The 16,258-nt window shown below is 38.8% G+C and overlaps 1 protein-coding gene across 2 annotated transcripts in view; it reads left to right on the forward strand.

Annotated features, from left to right (window-relative positions):
- The window catches only part of CCDC32 (coiled-coil domain containing 32), a 30,811-nt gene extending 15,432 nt beyond the window's left edge, over positions 1-15,379 (forward strand). For both annotated transcript variants that reach the window (XM_053697891.1, XM_053697892.1), the window contains exons 3-4: positions 7,015-7,171; positions 14,805-15,379. In XM_053697891.1, coding sequence (XP_053553866.1) covers positions 7,015-7,171; positions 14,805-14,943 — 296 coding nt within the window. In that variant the 3' untranslated portion in view covers positions 14,944-15,379. The remainder of the gene's footprint in view (positions 1-7,014; positions 7,172-14,804) is intronic.
- The last annotated feature ends 879 nt before the right edge of the window (positions 15,380-16,258 follow it).

The raw sequence follows: 16,258 nt of genomic DNA on the forward strand, positions 1-16,258 counted from the left end.
GTTGGCCCTATTGGCAATATCTTGCTGTGACCCTACTACTACTATTAGATCTGGTGGATCTGATGATATGTCTTTTACATATCTTTTCTCTGGTACTCGCATCTGTGGCCGGACCTCTCTGCACAATTAACTAAGTATCACTAGTTTGTTCACTCTCCCCCTCCCCCCCCCCCCTTTTTTTTTTTTTTTTTTTTTTTTTTTAATTTCTCTCTCTCCCTCCCCACACTCGGTCGTCACTTTCACACACCTATCCTCACATGTCAGCTTGGTAGCGCTTCTCGCTCTCAACTTAAACTCACAAACACCTCTGGTTTTGCACTAACTTTCACGAATTTCTGGCTTAACTTCTTTTTTCTTTTTCCTTTTTTTTCCTTCTTCACAATTCCTTATTTATTGGCACATGGATAAATTTTTTCACGGTTCACCTAAAACCCTTTCTCCGGCCATGGCAGCGAGGCAGAGAGATAGGAAAATGAAAGGTAATCAAGAGACAAACATGGACACGCAGTCAGTTCCACTAGTGGCACAAGAACCTATTAATATGCAAAACCTTGTTGCTAATATATCTGAAGCACTCTCTCCCAAGTTTGAAGCTCTTAGAGCTGAAATTAAACAAGACTTCCTTTCTTTAACACAGGAAGTCCGCCAATTTTCCAATAGACTGCAGGAAGCCGAGCAAAGAGTCTCGGACCTGGAAGACCTAACAATAACGCATAGTTCTAATTTAGAATCTGTGAATACCAATTTACAAAAAATACAGAATAGGCTAGAAGATCTAGAGAATCGCTCTAGGAGAAACAATATAAGAATCATAGGACTCCCAGAAGAACAGCAATATGACAATCTTGTTGACTTTGTATCAGAAACTTTGCCTAAAATTCTAAAATTACCACCCACTTCATATCCTATTCCAGTGGAGAGAGCGCACAGGTTAGGCTCATTCCATGTAGGGAACAAAGCCAGAACTAAACCTAGACCCATTATAGCTAAATTGCTAAATTTCCAAGACAAACTCACCTTACTTCAGCACTATCGTAAACAACAGTCAGTTAAAGTCGGAGGTATCACAATCCTCTTCTTTCAGGATTTTTCTGCTGACACCGCTGCAAAAAGAAGGGAGCTCGCTCCCATCTGCACTAGGTTTATACAGAAAGGATTCCAGGCAACTATAATATTTCCATATAAACTGAAGGTTAAAGTTAATGAAGTTTTTCATTTTTTTGAGGAGGCTCACTCAGCTGAAAGCTTCTACAAAACACTGAATTCCCCGGTCAGATGATACTAGGTTTAAAACATGAAGGCCTCAGATAAAATATAATATGTTGATTTTCTTCTTTTTTTTTGCTTTCCACGTTAAGGGAGAGCGATGGTTGCTCAGATATGAGCCGCAGTCCTTAAATCCCTCCGGTGCGGAGAGGGCATATATTAATTTTGTATCAAAGGAAATGAAGAGGAATCTCTTCTTTTTGCCTCTTAAAACTAAGGACCCCCTTCCCCCCCTTTTTTTTTTTTTTTTGTTCTTCCCTCTGCCCCCTATTCTCTGAAATATAAATGAGTACAGGCAGTGATAAATGCAAAATTGTGTCATGGAATGTGGGTGGTATATCTACCCCAATTAAGAGGAAGGCAATTCTTACTCAGCTCCGGAAAATCCGGACTGACATAGGTTTTATTCAAGAAACTCACTTATCTGCGGAAGAATCTTTGAAGCTTAGGTCAGCCTGGGTAAAGGAAATATATTTTGCACCTAGTGTTAAGAGGAAGAGGGGGGTAGCAGTATTAATTGGGAAAAAAATTGATTCTGAAGTAATATACATTTTGAGGCTGACCCAGGGGGGAGATATGTTATGCTGAAAATAAAGATCTCTCGGAAGATGTATACACTGTGCAATACATATGGCCCTAATATACTCGACCCAAATTATTGGACCACTCTTCAATCTAAACTTTTAGCTTACACGGAAGGGTGCCTGATTATGGGTGGAGATTTCAACATGGCACCACAAAGCCCAATTGACAGATTAAGGCGAGATGTTAAACAACTGAAACAAAAAAAGGATAATTTAGAATCTAAGCTATTTAAAAAAATTATGCAAAATTTATCTTTGCGAGATGTTTGGAGACATCAAAATCCCTCTAGCCAGAGCTTTACTTGCCTTTCGAAGGCGCATAAGACTCTTTCTAGAATTGATTTGTTTTTAATTGATGAACGCATGTTAATGAATGGGGTAAGATCAGACATACTGTCAATTCTCCTCTCAGATCATGCACCAATTATTTTGGAGTTCCAGCTTTCACGCCCACGTCCCGCTCTATCGCGCTTTTTCTTTCCTTATTATTTAATGGCAGAGATAAAATTTAAGAACTGGCTCGTAAATAAGTACAAGGAGTATGTACATTTTAACAAGGAATTTCTGAATCGGCCTGAATTGTTTTGGGACACTGCGAAGGCAGTAATGAGAGGGGAAATATTGTCATATAGTATTGCCTTACAAAAGAAAATTAGACGAAGAGAAAGAGAATCATGCCAATGTTTGACTAATGCTTATAACCAATATCTTCTTGATAAAACTCCATTAAACTGGACGAAATATGTTAAAGCAAAAAATGAAAGGGATACTTTTATACTGTCACAAGAAACACAAAGAGAATTAAGAATGGAAGCCAAGCTATATAGATTTGGGAATAAGTCGGGTAAGATGTTAGCCAAATTAATTAAAAATGAGAAAAAAACAACCTGTAATAGATAGTTTGCAAGATAAAGGGTTACAAATCTCAAACTCGGATGACATTCTAAACACATTTTTTGAGTACTATCAAGAGCTGTATTCATATAAAACAAGTGACTCACAGAAATCTTTAGATTTCTGGAGGGACCTCAAACACCCCACAATTACATTAGAAATGTCTAATAATTTAAATGCCCCCATCTCCATAGAGGAAATAGAAAAAACAATATCTGAGCTTTCCCTAAATAAGGCAGCAGGCCCAGATGGTCTCCCTAGTGAGTTTTATAAGATCTTGTCTAGTGAAGCTACCCCACATCTCTGCATTCTTTTCAACAGTTTTTTTGCAAATGGTAACTTGATTCCTTCTTCATTTTCTAGCTCATATACAACCTTGATATTAAAAGGTGGAAAGGACCCGTCCTGCAAAGAATCTTATAGACCAATTGCTCTCCTAAATTCCGACTATAAAATTCTCACTGCGATTCTAGCATATAGACTCCAAGGGATCCTTTCAGAAATCATACACACTGATCAAGCAGGCTTTTTAAATAACCGTAATTCAGCTGCGAAAATAAGAGAAGCATTGCTTGTGATAGAATATTTCGAGGCTACTTCTCACCAATACAGGGGGGGGGGGAGGGCCTACCTGATCTTGCCATTATCTCCATCGATGCTGAAAAAGCCTTTGACTCCGTATATTATGAACATATTAAAACATCATTAAGGCAATTTGGTATTAGGGGGAACTTTTTTGAATTCGTTGGAAATCTCTATAATCAGCCATCTACAAAATTAATAGTAAATAACACCATCTCCCCTCCTATCTCTTTGGGTAGAGGAACAAGGCAGGGCTGCCCTCTCTCCCCGCTCTTATTTAATATTTCCATAGAGCCTCTGGCAATCAAAATTCGCCATCTTTTAGAAGGTATAAAAATTCGTAGCACTGAAATAAAAATCGGTCTATATGCAGACGACCTGCTGCTTTACTTGGCAAACACTAAATTGAATTTACCAAAACTTTTTCAGATACTGGAGCAATTTGGCTCATTCTCTGGCTATAAAGTCAACATGGCTAAGTCAGAGATATACTGGCTCAGGAAAAATAATACCTCCATCTTGAATACTCCTTTTCATCAAGTAACAGATTCCTTTAAATATTTAGGGATTCACATCCTGATAAAAATATCGGACCTATATGCTTTGAATATTCCCCCGGTAGTAAAAACAATTAAGGAAAAACTTTTGACCTGGCAAAAACTCCCATTATCACTTACTGGTAGGATAGCCCTCTTCAAAATGGTTCTCCTTCCAAAATTACTGTACATACTTCAAAATACACCAATAATTCTCCTAGGAAAGGATATCCGATCGATTAACACCTCTCTTATTCAGTTCCTTTGGCAAAACAAAAGGTCAAAGATCTCTCTTATGAAGCTTTCGCTACCAAGAGAAAGTGGAGGTCTTGCTTTACCTGACATAAGGTTTTACAACCTTTCTTTCTTAGCACGAAATGTAGTGGATTGGATCTCGGTTAATAACTATGTACTGAACAATGATCTTGAGTCTAGTGTATGTCATCCATACTCCTTAGCAGCATTAATACACTTAGAGCCTAAAGAAGTTCCAGCAGAAATTAAAAAACTTAAAACTATTTTCAATCCACTCAAAGCCTGGCATAAGATAGCGTTTTCCTTATCAATTAATAATAGAGCTTCCTGTATCTTACCCATAATAGGCAACCCTACTTTTCAAGCAGGCTTAGACTCGGAAGTTTTTAGAAAATGGCATACGGCTGGACTAACAAAGGTACTTCAAATTATAGATAAAGAAAGGAAATGTATTAAATCATTTCAGAACTTAAAAATTGATTTTGATCTGTCTAATAAGGACTTTTTTGCATATCTGCAATTAAGGCATTTTGTCCAAGATTTGGTTAAAAAAGTGGGCTGGGAATGGGGACTGGGCACATTGGAGAACTGGCTAGCTTTGACAAGAAATGGTCATATGTCAATTGCACCGTGTTTTCATCTTCTGAGCATAAATAAAGGAGTCTCGATACGGGCAAACTTGGTCGCTTATTGGAATGAATTAATTCCACAAAACAATATTGAAATAAACACTATTCAATTATCAATTAAGAAAATTTCGCAAGTAACACTATCTGCAACCTGGAGAGAGGCGCACGTCAAACTCTTACATGGGGCATATTTTACCCCTAAGAGAGGGCTCAAGTGTGCCAACATGGGATTTTGCAAATGTCCAAAATGTTCACTTCAGGCAGCTGACCTAATCCACATGTTCTGGCACTGTCCAAAGATTAAAAACTTATGGGCCAGGGTGGAATACTGGCTCAAGAATGTGCTCAAAATAGCTAATCTTTCACTCACATTGTATCAGATAATATTTTGTCTTAAAGAATCTGGTAGGCAGAGCGATGAGAAAGTGGTAATCTCTGTCATCCTTGCTACTAGATATTTAATTTGCAAAAAGTGGAAAAGCTGCGCAATCCCAAGTATCTCTGAGATAAAAAACTGCATAAAAAAAACAATGTATTTTAGATCAAAGAAATGCAGATATAAATAATGAGCAAGACATTAAAAGATTTTTTGATAAATGGGCGTTTTTTTTGAAAATTTTTCCCGAATCTGAAATGAACCACATAATCTTTCCTTTCAGAAACACAGAAATTGTTTTATTAGGAAACTGGTAAATATTAAAAGAGAGCTAGCATCTAAGCTGATTTCTTTCCCTTTCCCCCCCCTTTTTTTTTTTTTTTTTTTCCCTTCTTCCTTGATGAGCTGCTTCTCCGCACGGGAGGGGTATGGGTTTGGGGGAGGGTTCAGGAGGGGGGGGGGTGAAAAATTAAAAAACTCCAAGTAATGTTAATAAGTAAGTTGAATGTGATATATCAATATGTAGATTAGCTAAAATATATCTGTATGCATAGCTAAATACAGTATTATAAGAATGAACTTGTATATAATTTACGGATGATCCTATATGTTCAAAGTTGTTTATATATTTTTTTTTTTTTGGACCTTTTCTTGGATTACAAATAAAAGTAATAAAAAAAAAAAAAAAAAAAAAAAATTACATTTCCTATTTAAATCATGAATGTTTTGTTTGACTTGACTGTCCCTTTAATGTATTAATATTTAATATTCTTTTTGTACTGATGCTTTCCTATTTCTATTTATCAATACTTATGTCTGGAATTGGGTGATTTTTCCTAAAATGAACTGAGAAAGATAACTTTTGTATGCAATATTGAATGCAATGTTAATACTTCTTTATCTTCACATTCTGTATGTTGTATTTAACTCAGCTGTTCTCTTCAAACAATGTTAACGTAATGGATTTATATATATTTTTTATATACATATGTAATTTTGTTTTTAAATTGATTAATTACAGGGCGCTCTCCCTTTAAATAGCAAGTCTGAGCCTTGCAAACATATCCTATGATTAAAGGGACAGTCTAGTCAAAATTAAACTTTCATGATTCAGATAGGGCATGTAATTTTAAACAACTTTCCAATTTACTTCTATTATCTAATTTGCTCAATTCTTTAGATATCCTTTGTTGAAGACATAGCAATGCACATGTGTGAGTCAATCACACAAGGCCTCTATGTGCAGCAACCAATCAGCAGCTACTGAGCATATCTAGATATGCTTTTCAGCAAGCGATATCAAGAGAATGAAGCAAATTAGATAATAGAAGTAAATTAGAAAGTTGTTTAAAATGACATGCTCTTTCTAAATCATGAAAGAAAAATTTTGGGTTTCATGTCCTTTTAAGTGCTCATGAGAGCATGAAACCAATAAAGCTTTTTTTTAATTTTTATCCAGCCCTTCTCACTGATGCCTCTTGTTGTGCGGCTGTTTTTTTTTGTTTTTTTTTTTAATAATTTTTCCATTAGCAAAGAAAAAAAATTGTCTCCCTCTTACATTTTGAATGCTCCTGTTTAATCTCAACCTGTTGCATTCTGTGGACTTTGGCATGCCCTCTAGTGGGGAGGGAGGGTGGGTTAGAAGCGTATGACTGGCAACATCTAACACATACACATTTTAGTAGGTCAGATGCGAGTACCATGTTACTTTATTTTATACATTTAACTTTTGTTTACTTTTCCTTTTTTAATTTACCTAATCAAAAGACTAGGATCAAAATGGTTTTTATACTCCGTGTATACATTTCATCAGGCTCTGTAAATAATGAACAACAGTGCATGCATTACCAGTAGCTTACAGATTTATATGCATCTGTGTTTTGTAAATGCAGAGCGCAGACTGCAGAAGATTAAAGGTCTGTCACAAGAAGTCACCTCAAAGGACATGATCCGCTCTCTAAGTCAAGCCAAGAAGGAATGTTGGGACAGGTTCCTGCAAGAGAACTTTGAACATGAAGCATATATAGAGAGCAGTGAAGTGGATGGCAGGTATTTATAGGGCTATTTCATGTCACCTTAACCCCTTGGCTGCCAGATAGCTAAGGGATTCCCATCTTTTTCTTAAATTTGTGAAACTTCAATATATGGATTTTAATATTCATCAAACACCTAGTGGAATCCATTTTTAATACACTTTTCATGTCATATTTTCCAAACATTATACAATACACTTGAATACAAAGAATGAAGAGAAAAAAAAGGTATTTCCCACATCTAATATCACTAACAGTTATTAAATTACCTACCACCCAAAAAACATACCACTATGGCATTAATTCTCGCTAAAACCATCACAATTATACTCCATACTTTGCCCTTTTGTAACAATCTATTCATGCTTGACCATGGACAAGATAGTTGCCTAGACTACAAGTCTCATACACCCATGTGTCATGTTCCCCCAACTGGATTCTCCTCTTTGCAATCCTTAAACGACCTTTTTGACCTATATTAATTTTGCTTCTGCTTTACTTCATTTCCCCTAAATATCCTGTCTAAAACTCTTAAAGGGACATTAAAGTGAAAAATCAAACTTTAATTATTCAGATAGACCATGCCATTTTCAACAGCTTTACAATGCATTATCAAATTTTCTTTGTTATCTTGATATCCATTGTTGAAAAGCATATGCTCAGCAACAGCAATGCTGCGGCAGATTGGTGGCTACACGTGTCTCGTTATTGGCTTACCAGTTGTTTTCAGCTAGCTCCCAGCAGTGCATTGCTTCTCCTTCAACACAGGATTCCAAGAGAATGAAGCAAATTTGATAACAAAAGTAATTTGGAAAATTGTTTAAAATTGTATGCTCTATCTGAATCATGAAAGAAAAAAATGGAGTTTCATGTCTCTTTAAATGTTTCTGTGTATATTAAAATAGCTTCTTGTATTAATGTTTATCAATAGAACAGCAGACTGTGCAAACAACAATTAATATTAACTGAGAATCAGTTGTACATATGTATTTCCTGTTTGTTTTACTATTTTATTGTTAAAGTTTTAGCTTTGATTTAAATTGTTACGCTAAAAATATAGATTAACACACACATTTTTTTTTATACCTGTACATGATATAGAGTTGTGTGCATAATGCAAGTACATTCTGTCCAGCCTTACAGCTAGAGTGTCTCCATTTCATATCCTACACACGTTATTTAAGCTGTAAAACAATTTACATATGTGCGTTATTTAAAATTATATTGCTCATTAAAGGAACAATGTAAACTAGATTTTTCTTTACATACATTTTTTGTAGATGATCCATTTATATAGCACATCTGGGAGTGTTTTTTGTAAAAAAAATTATAGTTTTCCTTTTTTTTATTTTTTTAATAACATTGTGCTAGTTTTCAGACTCATAACCAAGCCCCGAAGTTTTAGATGTATACTGATGTCTACAGATTCCTGCTTCTGTTTGTATAATCTGTCTTTTCGTATGCGGGGAGGGGGAGGGAGTGTCTGCTGTTCCTGTTTTCCAGCTGCTTTCACTGGGTGTCCCAGCCTAACCTCATCAACAGTGCTAAACGGAGAGCATCTAAATACGTTTTTAAAAGGGTTTTTATTGGATTTTTAGATCAGTTTCTGTGCATAGTCTTCTTTACAGTAGTGACTATTACATGCAGTTATGTGAAAATTGGTGTATACTGTCCCTTTAATAGCTGACAAACTCTCTTGCAAAGTTAGATAACATCTATATCAATATGTGTTCATAGCTCAAAGGCCTATTTTAGTGGGTCAAAAACAATACGCCAATTGTAGTACAAGCTTTGTAATCTATCTCTTATAATGTATGCTATGTCATGAGCAATACGTAGGACAAACGTTACGTTGCCTACGGTCAAGGATAGGTGATCACAAAAGAGATATTAAAAACTACAATAAAGACTCCAGTGTAGCAAGACACTTTAATTGTTTTCATTTTACTAATGAGTCCAAATTAACTGTTAGGGTCATTGATATAGCTAGAAAGCCCCTTAGAGGTGGTAACAGATATAAGATCCTTTAAAAAAGAAAAAAAGAATTATATTGGATTTGGAAATTAGATACCAGGGTACCCCTAGGACTAAATAAGGAATAAGACATCAGCTACTTTGTGGAATAACTCCTTTGGTATCCCTAATAGCATTAGTGTACTTTATTCCACTAATGGATTTTTTAGAATGTATGTGCATTATAGTTTTAGGAACTCTTATATGGATTCATTATGGTGCCTTGTATTTATTTCTATACACCACTTACATCTACCCCTTTGTTTAAGCTTATATTAGCAAGTAGAACGCATTTCGCTCAAGCTATTCAGAAATGATATTTGAACTATTTTCTTCCTAATGGGAAAAAGTCCACAGCCGCATTCATTACTTATGGGAAATAGGAACCTGGCCACCAGGAGGAGGCAAAGTAGTCCTGTCGGTCTCTCATGTGAGGGCCTGGGCAAAAGTGAGAGTCCGGAGATGCAGTGAGAGCTTCCCCTGCGACACCATCTCAACTCGTATTCACAGCTCCTTTTCAGCACTTGGCGTTGTCGAGCTTCGCTACCTGCTGTCCTCTCAAGTCCATGGCGGAGGCGATGCTACTATTCGTCACACTTGAAGGGCCGTGTTCCTGTTCCACGGCGTGGATTCCGGTAAGATCTTTCATCTTATTATGTTGCTGTATTGTAATTTGTTATGACAGTTGAGTATGGGCCTCATTGAGGTTCTTTCTGCTTCGATCTGGGAATCAAGGGATTATCTTACTTTTCAGGGGCATTAGTGAACGGGATGGGGTTTGTTTATTATATTTCTTTTGTGATCATCCTGCTTGCGTGCGTGAATTTGGGCTCTGAGGCTGAGATATGTATCGTTTTGCTAGGCTTGACATACAATTTTCCTTTTCTCAAAATTGCTAGTTCGTTCTGGGGCCTAGTTTTGCCGCCATGTAATTGGCGCGCTTTTTGGATTTCGCGGGGCACCTGGTAACCGTGCGTGTTTACGCTTGGGTGGGTCTTCTCTCCTTTCCGCATTCCTGACCAAGTGGCGACGGAGGAAAGAGTCTGCTCCCTAAGGCCTGGTCATAGGAGGTGGTGAGGGAACCAGCAATCGTGGGTGTCAGGTGCCAGTTTTTTTTTTCTTTTCAAAATTGCTCTGTTATATTTAGAGTCTTAATCATGGAGGATTCTAATGCAGAGACTATTCTCATATCTGAAACAGAATCGTCCTCGGATGAGGACTGTAATTTGGTCCTGTTATCGCAAGTCTCACAATCTTGTCTCTCATGGCTGCATGGTGTGCCGGGTCCCTCTGGTTTGGGGGACCCTGGACCTTCTGAGCCATCGGCTCCTGGGGGCTCTGTTCCTCAGGAGGTGCCTTCCCAACCGCACACTCCTTTTACCTTTGCCCGTGACCCCAATGTTAATGTCTCCTCCGCGGAGGGTGGATTTTTTACCCCGGAGATGGCGGGACATTTTCGTTTTAATATTTTAATGGCGTTGATTCGCCTGCAGGACCCTGAGGTTTTATTGCAGTTATGTGCTTGTCTGCCTATCCCGGGTGTTCAGACCGTGAATATTGTGTTTCCCCCGGGGGTGATTGTGCCCCCATGTTGTTCTTTTCGCTACAGGATTGTGCGGCTGTGCGTCCTATTGCGATGTCTGTTTGATTTATTGGGGATCCTTTACTTTATCATCAGGGATCTTCTCAGGGTTCTGTGTGGTAGACTAATGGGGTGCGTTTTTCCCCCGGTCAGTCTGAGAGCTTTCCCAGTCGTTTTTCTGAAGGTTAAGGTCTCTGTCTGGTACTACAGAGACATGGTTCTTTCTGGGCGGATGCCTGCAGGTGCCCTTGTTTGTTCTTTTATCCGGTCAGGATTATTTACTTCTGTTTTTTTTCTTCCCTATGGGAATTACAGGGATTGCTCGACTTAACTTTCTTTTATAAAATTTGTTCCCGGATTTTGTCCAGAGTTATTTGTGTGCTTGTTAGTGACGCACATTTTGTCTGACTGGTCCGGTGGGACGTGCCGGTTCACTTGTTCAGTTGTTCGCTTTTTCATAAAAAAAAAACTACACTAATACTTCCTTAGACCTGAGGGTCTGGATGTTGGAAGCGTTTGGGCTGGCCCATGGCAGTTCTGCTTCAGACATAGGGCCGGTGGCGTCTCACTGTGTTCCTTTGCAGCCCCGGTGGAGGGCTGTGGTCCTTGCTACTTTGTGCGGTTCTGACATTCAAGATACTTTTTGACTCGTGGTCATGGTCTAGTTTGTTCTATACTTGGATACTTTAGGGGTCTGGCACAAACTTGAAGGATATGTGGCGTAGTTTTCGCTCCGTTGCTCCTGCAGTAGAAGGTTGTGGGATTGATCCCATGCGTAAAGCGCCTGTCTTCGGATCTGAAGTATCCTGGTGTCCGCTATCTCTCCGCGGTGGTAGTCGTTTCAAAAGGGCCCTTCAGAGGTGGGTGGTTTCACTATCTTCGCCTCTGGGAGCTTTTATGCTCGGGTTATGTGGTTCTTCTTTTTGTCAGGTGCTGCCAATAGGGTTCATAGGTCATTAAGTCGCCCTTTTTAGAGTTTAGGACCCGGTTGACCTCTGTCCTAGGATTCTAGGGTCCGTAGGATTTAGTGTTGCAGTTTTCATCGCAGTATCTCCTCTGCGGAGACTGTTTGTTGGGTCAGACTCGGGGAGTGTTACGTTGGGTCCTCCCTATTAGACTCAGTGGGGGTGGATCTATTGCTCCGGCGGTCTGGTTCCAACTATCTCGTCCCTGGGTTTTTCCTTGGAATTTAGGATTGAGATTAGGATGCGTTCCTTTGTCTCTCCTTTATGGGGAGTTTGGAAGTTTCTGGTTAACTACCTGGTTGTGTAGACTGGGCTAGGGATTTTTCTCCATGAGGCCCTGCTGTTCGCCTTTTGTCCTGGTCTCGTTTTCGACCTGTAGGGTCAGTGACAGCGTGTTGAGATTTTTTCCCGCTTCTGTGTTTCGTCGTCTGACGGACTGGCTTAGGGAGTTCGAGAGATTGTCTCTCAGTGGTTTCACACAGTTAGATGTTCTCCTATGGCTTTTGCTAGACCTCTTTGGCAGAGGGTGCCCTTTGGGTGCTCGGTGTCTGGGTAATTATCCTCAGATGATTACCGAGTTTTGGTGGACGAGTATTTGTTATCTTGTGTCTTCCACCGGGGGCATTTTTTTGTCTCTGTAGAGTGATGGGTTCCTGTGGTCCGTGGTTTTTCGGAGACAGGCTGACCGTTGGGATTCTTATCACCCATTTCTAGGTGGCTTATCTTAGGGTTCTAGTTGTAATTTGTTCTTAAGTAACTGATTATTCCTCCCCGTTTTCTTGAGTGGAGGTGTGTGCTGGTCTGCTGGTCGTTGCGGCCTGTTGTGTTTGCATCACTGCACTAATCCTATATAAAATGTATTGGCCGTGTGAACAGAGTTGCTTTGGTGTTCAGCTCTGTGGCCTGTAGTGGTTGTGCTGTCTTGGTTGTACAAGAGCAAGGTGGGTTATTTCCTTTTCAAGGAGGGCTCCGCTGTTGCTCGCACCACTAGCTTCTCCTTTCTGTCCGGCATCTGTTTTATTGACCATCTCTGGGATTGATACTTGCTGGTACGGCACCCCCAGTCTCCTGTGGTCTGGGGTGCTGGACTGGGTTTTGTTTTCTCCGGTTAGCTGGTAGGGGTTTTTCTCTTGGTGACAGGGTTTTCATAGGACAGCCCTTGGTCCCTGCTGTTTAGCCGTTTAGATGCTTTATGGTCCTTGAGATCTGTTTGTTCTCTTTGGGTTTTCTCTTGTATTCTGCTATGGTTCCTGTCATTGGGACATGGGTCAGTGTACGTCTGCCCAATGGAGTGGGTTGTCTTTTCGACGACTTGGGGTTTTTCCTCCTTATATTAGGTTTGTGTTCCCTTCGGGAATGGTTTGTCGGTCCCCTATTTGGTTGAGGGGCTGCGGCTGGGCTGTTGCCTTGAGAGATGGTGTCCTTGGGGTCTGTGATCTCAGTTGCGTCTATTCGTTTTGTCCATTCAGGTTCGGTGACCTGTTGGTAGATTTGCGTCAATGGTGCTGCCTTTTGGTTTTTCAAAGGGTTCTTGTTCCTGGTTTTCGGACGAAACGGGGTCTTTTGTTTTGGGAATGTGTTTTTTTGGGTGGTGCTTTCATGTGGTCTGCCTTTTACCCTCCCGTTTTGGCATTCTGTGTCCTCTTTGGCTTGGGTGTACATTTCCCATAACTAATTAATGCGGCTGTGGACTCTTTCCCATTAGGAAGAAAAACATAAATTATGTTTACCTGATAAATTTTCTTTTCTTCCGTGGGAAAGAGTCCACAGCCCCCTGCACGTTTTTGAGGCGTTGTTGTTTTTTATCTTCTGGCACCCTTCCACCTTGATGCTTCTTCCACTGTTCCTTGTTCTTAAGCTGAATGACTGGGGGATAGGGGAAGTGGGAGGAGTATTTAAAGAGACACTGAACCCAAATATTTTCTTTCGTGATTCAGATAGAGCATGAAATTGTAAGCAACTTTCTAATTTACTCCTATTGTCAAATTTTCTTCATTCTCTTGGTATCTTTATTTGAAATGCAAGAATATAAGTTTAGATGCCGGCCCATTTTTGGAGAACAACCTGGGTGGTTGTTGCTGATTTGTGGATAAATTCATCCGCCAATAAAAAAGTACTGTCAGAGTTCAAATATATTGGATGATTTTGAGGCTAACAAGCAGAATTTGATATAGTATCTGTAAAGTATAGATGTAATTTTATATCTCTAATTTTGATTTTAGTTAACATTTTACATATATTTGTAACACATTTATAGTGCATGTATACCTATTTGCTGTTTCTAAGGGAACGGTTTGTTTGGAAATCATGTGAAGTTATCCTATGATTAAGTGCCGCACGGCACGAAACATGTCAGGACTCCTCCTCCTACCGTGATTGCCGTTTTGAATTCATGTTTTTATCTTTTGTGAAATAAAAGATTTTATTCAAGGATTCTTGGAGTGCAGCCTATTCCCTTTTTGTTTTACATGTTGGGCTAGCTTGGCTCACTTTTTGGTTGGCACCCCGCCAACAGTGCAACTTGTCCGTTTGGAGATCCCTGCTCGGATTGGATTCCGTCGTCCACACCCTCTGGGACAGAGCGACATCACTTTCCTCTCACTGAGTGCTAAAGTCCTATAAAACCATAAATAAACCAGTCCTAAAGTCCTATAAAACCATTAATAAAGAAAAAAACATAAACTACCATTGGATTTGAATAACATACTCTTATGCATTGCTGCCCAGTCACCAGTAGTTTTTCATGGAGACATTTATTAATAGTACTTAGTCACAGCAATATTTATACGACTGCATGGTGGAATATATCTAACTCTTTGGTTCTGATGTTTATGTTATGTTATAAACATGGTACCTTTCAATCCATATCCTTGCAATTATATACTGGAAGTGTAGAACTCTACCTGTTTATTTTCTGTTACAATGACTGTGCTTTAGGGCATTGTTTTACATGCATGATTCAGCCTCATGGCATCCCTAATCTGGTAGGGCACACTTGTGTTTTTACCTGCTTTAACTGTGACCTTAATACAAACTTATAACTCCTAATTATTTTTTTTATTTTTTTTACAACTATTATGTTTGTTTAGCACTTTGGAGCAGTTGAGGAGGTGGCTGCAGCCTGAGAAAGTTGCCATAAATGCAGAAGAAATTCAGTGTCTGATCCCAACTGTTGTTCCTACAGAAGAGGGGGTTAGCACGCCGGATCCTGAATCTGCGGAACAGTGAGAGGTTCTGTGCAAGCTGCGTCTTACACTAAAGACAATCTGTATCATTCCTGACCTGCAGCAACAGAGGAATCATTTTGTCTGCAAGGAACAAATAGTGTCAGAATGACTTACCTGTTTTGGGTATCCTAACTAGCATATTTTTTTCTTTTTTTGGGGGGGGGGGGGAGGCATAATTTTTTATATTGCGGAAACAGTAGAATTTTTTTTTTACCTATTAGGTATTACATTTTATTCAAGTGGCTTCTTATCTAAAATGTAATAGTTAAAACAAGAAGCCACTTTAAAAATATCAATTCAATAAAGAGAAGATGGTGGAGAAAAAAAGAATGTGTCAGTATTATGTGTAAAGACTTGATTCTTTTCTGTAATAGTTTTTTATCATATATCATTGAACAATATACATCTCTGCATTGCATTAAAAAAATGACACACAACTGTTTTCAGTAAGATCCTTTTTTTTGCCCAGCAAAAGATAAATTACATACAGTAAACTATATTTTTTTTTTTAAGGTATCACTGACAAAGTTCGAACCACTTTAAGTTTTGTCTGCTGCATCTCCTTGTTTTATAGAGATTATTTAAAGGGACAGCAAACATCTTGAGATTTTTATATATAATGCTTATTTATATATTTAACGACTTTGCAATATATGTTAATTATTTTGCCCTCTTTAAGTTTAGAATTTGTGGATTTCCCAGTCCTGAAACTGAAAGAGCATGTGGCAGACTTCACAAGGTTAACCATGCCACATATCTGTATCTCATTTGTTATCTTATCATTTCTGCTAAAAGACAAACAATTGAGTTTGTTAACAAAATGACAAAGGCAAGCACTGTCTTCTGAAGACTCAAGGCCTGATTGTCTCCTCTAATTAAGGAAAGTTGTTGGTGGAATTTTACTATTGAAAAACTATTGCAGCAAACAAGGTGTTAATCTTTTTTAATAACGTTCATTCTCTGCTGATAAGTTAATCTATTAAAAGACTGCAAAAATGTTGTAATTATTAAGGTGTTTACTGTCCCTTCAATCTGTCAGGACATATTTTCTTTCATGTAATTGGCAAGAGTCCATGAGCTAGTGAAGTATGGGATATACATTCCTACCAGGAGGGGCAAAGTTTCCCAAACCTCAAAATGCCTATAAATACACCCTCCACCACACCCACAATTCAGTTTTACAAACTTTGCCTCCTATGGAGGTGGTGAAGTAAGTTTGTGCTAGATTTCTACGTTGATATGCGCTTTGCAGCATGCTGAAGCCCGGTTTTCCTCTCAGAGTGCAGTGAATGACAGAGGGATGTGAAGGGAGTATT

The sequence above is a fragment of the Bombina bombina genome, chromosome 1 (genome assembly GCF_027579735.1).
Source record: "Bombina bombina isolate aBomBom1 chromosome 1, aBomBom1.pri, whole genome shotgun sequence".
Taxonomy (NCBI): domain Eukaryota; kingdom Metazoa; phylum Chordata; class Amphibia; order Anura; family Bombinatoridae; genus Bombina; species Bombina bombina.